Raw genomic sequence first — 3,804 nt, 5'->3', positions numbered from 1 at the left:
TGATATTTGGGAGCCCACTTTTATTGCGTACAGGAACTAAACAGGAAAGAAAGAGGGAATAATCATTTCTTACAGTTAGAGAGCACCGTAATAGGGACCTTCACGTGTCAATATGCATCAGAAAAGAAAGAAAGCAACAATAGAGAGGGAAAGAGACAATAAGGGTACTATATTTTAAATATTCTCAAAGAGGAAAGAAGATTGGGTCTCTTTCTCTGAAGACCTAGGCTGCTGAGTTCCATATATAGCTAAAACGACTCGATCTGCATGTTTTCTTCCAACCGATATCTTCATCGATTCTATAAATGGCCCTCTTTACCAACCCTTTAATTATTGAGAAATGTTCAAGTCCCGAGAGTGGTTAGCACGAATCTTTATTGATGGGGAACGTGTTCAAATCTCAGCCGCAAGTCCTCTTCATGAGTTACATATTTCCTCTCAATAATTGCATCAACGTTTTCCTCGCTGGGCGGAACATGATTGTTTTATTCCACGGGCTCAATGTGGTCATTTTGGCCGCGAGCGAAACATGCTTTTAAAGGCTTTCCGCTAGAGTTGCAATGATCATTGGATTCCACAGCCCTCGCCAATATCAAGTTCGTCCCAACCATGGAGGCTTCATCACCTTACACTTTCCTTTCTCTAATTTTCTTCCTCCTCCTCACTCTCAAGCTCTTCTCTTCGTGGTTGAAGCAACCCAAGAACCTCCCGCCGAGCCCGCCTTCCATCCCTATCCTTGGCCACCTCCACCTCATAAAACTCCCCCTCCACCGAACACTCCACTCCCTCTCCCAATCCTACGGCCCCGTCATCTCTCTCCGCTTCGGCTCCCGCCGGGTCGTCGTCATCTCGTCAGCAGAAGCCGCCAAAGAATGCTGTACTGAAAACGATCTCGTGCTTGCCAACCGCCCCACCAGCTTCGCCACCAAGCACCTTGGGTACGACAGCACAGTTCTTACCCTGGCCTCGTATGGCGACCACTGGCGCAACCTCCGCCGCATTTGCACCCTAGAGATCTTCTCCTCCACCCGTCTCAACTCCTTTTTGCCCATTCGAAGGGATGAAATCAAGCGACTCCTGCTTACTCTAAACAAAAGAACCTCATCATCTCCCGGTGACTTCACTAAGGTGGAGCTAAGATCGATGTTCTTGGAGATGATAGTCAACATCGTTGTAAGGATGATGACTGGGAAGAGGTATTATGGGGAAGATGTGACCAATGTCGAGGAGGCTAGGTCGTTTCGTGAGATGATATCTGAAATTCTGCAGTATACTTTCGGTGGTGTGTATCCAGGGGATTTCTTGAGTATTTTGAGGTTGGTTTTCAGGGATTATGAGAAGAACGTGTCTAGGTTGAGCAAGAGGTTGAACGAGTTCTTACAAAATTTGATTGAAGAACACAGAGCTAGTAGCAAAAAGGGTGGTGGTAGGAGTACGGACACTATGGTGGATCATTTGCTTTCGTTGCAAGAGACGCAGCCCGAGTATTACACTGATGAGATCATTAAAGGGCTAACAATGGTACGTAGAATTTCGACAAATCTTTGCATCTCATCCTCATCATGGAATAGTGCGTACACATAAGGCGTATCATCCATCGTGTCTTTTAAAATACATAATTGATTGTTTCAATCTTGTGATAAATCTTGCAACTGAAGTTGGTTCCATATATACGAGTTTCCATTTGAAAAAGGATAACATATTTCCGCAACCAAAATATTTTCTTCCACAAGGAAATTATAGGACATTGAATTTACGTGATTCGGTCGGTGGGACCTGGTCCATGGGGAGAGCAGCACAAGATTCTTGTATAGATCAAGATAAATATGAAGATTTGAACCATACTCAAATCACTCAAATATTTTCAGAGTTTCCTAAACCTCAATTATACTCAATAACTCACAGTATTTAGACCTCACAATGACTCGCGAAACCATATCTCAACCTCACAAATGAACTTAAGAATTTTATCACAAGATCTATTGGTTTTGAAACACTCACAATTTCTTAATGATGTAATTTACGAGGACGGCCTACAATTGATTGTTATGGCGAAAACTTCACTTGCCCTCCTTGGGGTAGAAACCAAAACTCCCCTCTTATATAATATTTGGATCCGAAATAGTTATCCCTTTTATGAAATTTACTCAAATTAGGAAATCACATAAACTAGGAAACATACTTGGATCGGGTTTTCTTTGCGAGATCAAACTCGAGATACAGTGTTAATACAAATCTTATTATGTTTGTTAATGTGTCCACATTTACTCGACCATTTGATGATAGGACAGCTATACTTTTCTTTATTATCATTTCTCAGTTACTTTATAGAATTTTAATATTTGGAGAAGATAGTATGGTGGGATACATGGATGATACCGTCATATTCAAGTATTTGATTGTGCAACATAGTAGTATGACAATTTGATGATAATGTATTTTTGTTATATATTCTTCTATAGGTCATGGTTGTAGGAGGCACCGACACTTCTACTACGACAATGGAATGGGCAATGTCGTTTTTACTGAGTAATCCGAATTCTTTAAAAAGAGCTGCTGAGGAGTTGGATAGTGTGATTGGCCAAGAATGCTTGATAGATGAAACAGACATTGCAAAACTTCCTTATCTCCAAAACATTGTATCGGAAACTCTACGTTTGAAACCACCAGCGCCATTTCTGGTTCCACACATGTCATCAGAGGATTGCACCATAGGTGGTTATAATGTACCTCGTCAGACCACAGTATTCATCAATGCATGGAGCATTCATAGGGACCCGAACTTGTGGGATGATGCGACAAGCTTTAAACCCGAAAGATTTGAAAATGGAGATGATGGGCAATTCAAGTTCTTGCCATTTGGGCGTGGGAGGCGAGCCTGTCCCGGAGAAGACATGGCCCAACGAGTGATCAATTTAGCTTTGGGATCGTTGATCCAGTGCTTTGAATGGAAAAGCATAAGTGAAGAAGGAATTAATATGCCTAAGGGGGTGCAGTTGGAAGCCATGTGCAAACCTCGTAAAATCATGGCGAGGATTGCTGAGCATTGAGTGGGAGTGAAGATATTGCTACTAGTCCGTGGATGGTGTTTGCAAAAATAAATAATCAGTTGTTAAGAACTGTGGCGTGTATGATGATGGTTCAAGTCTTAAAGACAAGTTTCGTTCTATGTTGATCTAAATAAAATAAAACCCTTTTTCGTTTCGTCTAGAATGTGACTTTTTATAGCCACAAAAGTGTGAATTTGGCAACAGCATGGTTGTGACTCTAAATTTTGTCCTGCAAAGTTATTGCGATTTCCATCGAAAATGCTGAAGAAACTTGTGACACTACGTCATACTTGATAAAGATGGAAGTACGTAAATTTGGAATCAACATAAATTGTGATAATCATGAAGATGAGTTTGAACTTGAAAATGGGATAAGAAGTCCCATTACCACAGAGCGAGGCTCAAGACCCGCCCACGTCACCATTCAGTCTTGGCCCACGACCGGCCATACCCCATACCTAATGAACATGAGATATGCAAACATCACAGTGGTAATGTGTGTTTCCGTCTATGATTTTGAGCAAGAGTCTGTTGACAAATGTTTCGTGCTTTCAATGACGAGACGTGCCAAAAAGTGCTACCTTCTAGGCTCACATGGACAAAGTTTATGGGTAGTGTGAATGATCCGTATTATAGTCCGTTGATCTTCTTTAAATTGAATTAAGAAAGACTAAATGCTCAAGAATCATATGCGAGCCCTTAAATTTATGAAAGCCAAGTCTTCCTTTGGCGCCTCCTCAAGAAAAATAATTGG

The 3,804-nt window shown here is 41.4% G+C and overlaps 1 protein-coding gene across 1 annotated transcript; it reads left to right on the top strand.

Annotated features, from left to right (window-relative positions):
- The first annotated feature begins 528 nt into the window (after positions 1–528).
- On the top strand, positions 529–3,175 carry LOC130140513 (cytochrome P450 81E8-like). Its single transcript, XM_056320074.1, has 2 exons — positions 529–1,521; positions 2,463–3,175. Exons 1-2 carry the CDS (start codon positions 610–612, stop codon positions 3,048–3,050), a joined length of 1,500 nt encoding a protein of 499 aa, XP_056176049.1. The 5' UTR covers positions 529–609; the 3' UTR covers positions 3,051–3,175.
- Positions 3,176–3,804: the final 629 nt, after the last annotated feature.

Source organism: Syzygium oleosum, unplaced genomic scaffold, assembly GCF_021117445.2.
Source record: "Syzygium oleosum isolate NSW1041296 unplaced genomic scaffold, Sole_v2.1 Sole_v2.01, whole genome shotgun sequence".
Classification (NCBI taxonomy): Eukaryota; Viridiplantae; Streptophyta; class Magnoliopsida; order Myrtales; family Myrtaceae; genus Syzygium; species Syzygium oleosum.
Note: the sequence above shows the minus strand (reverse complement) of the source record. Positions and strands in the feature narration are given on the sequence as shown.

Excerpts from the sequence above, each read along its gene's own strand:
- LOC130140513 (XM_056320074.1), top strand. The coding sequence starts at position 610 with ATGGAGGCTTCATCACCTTACACTTTCCTTTCTCTAATTTTCTTCCTC. Across the intron at positions 1,522-2,462 it reads TCATTAAAGGGCTAACAATG|GTCATGGTTGTAGGAGGCAC; the intron begins GTACGTAGAATT and ends ATTCTTCTATAG.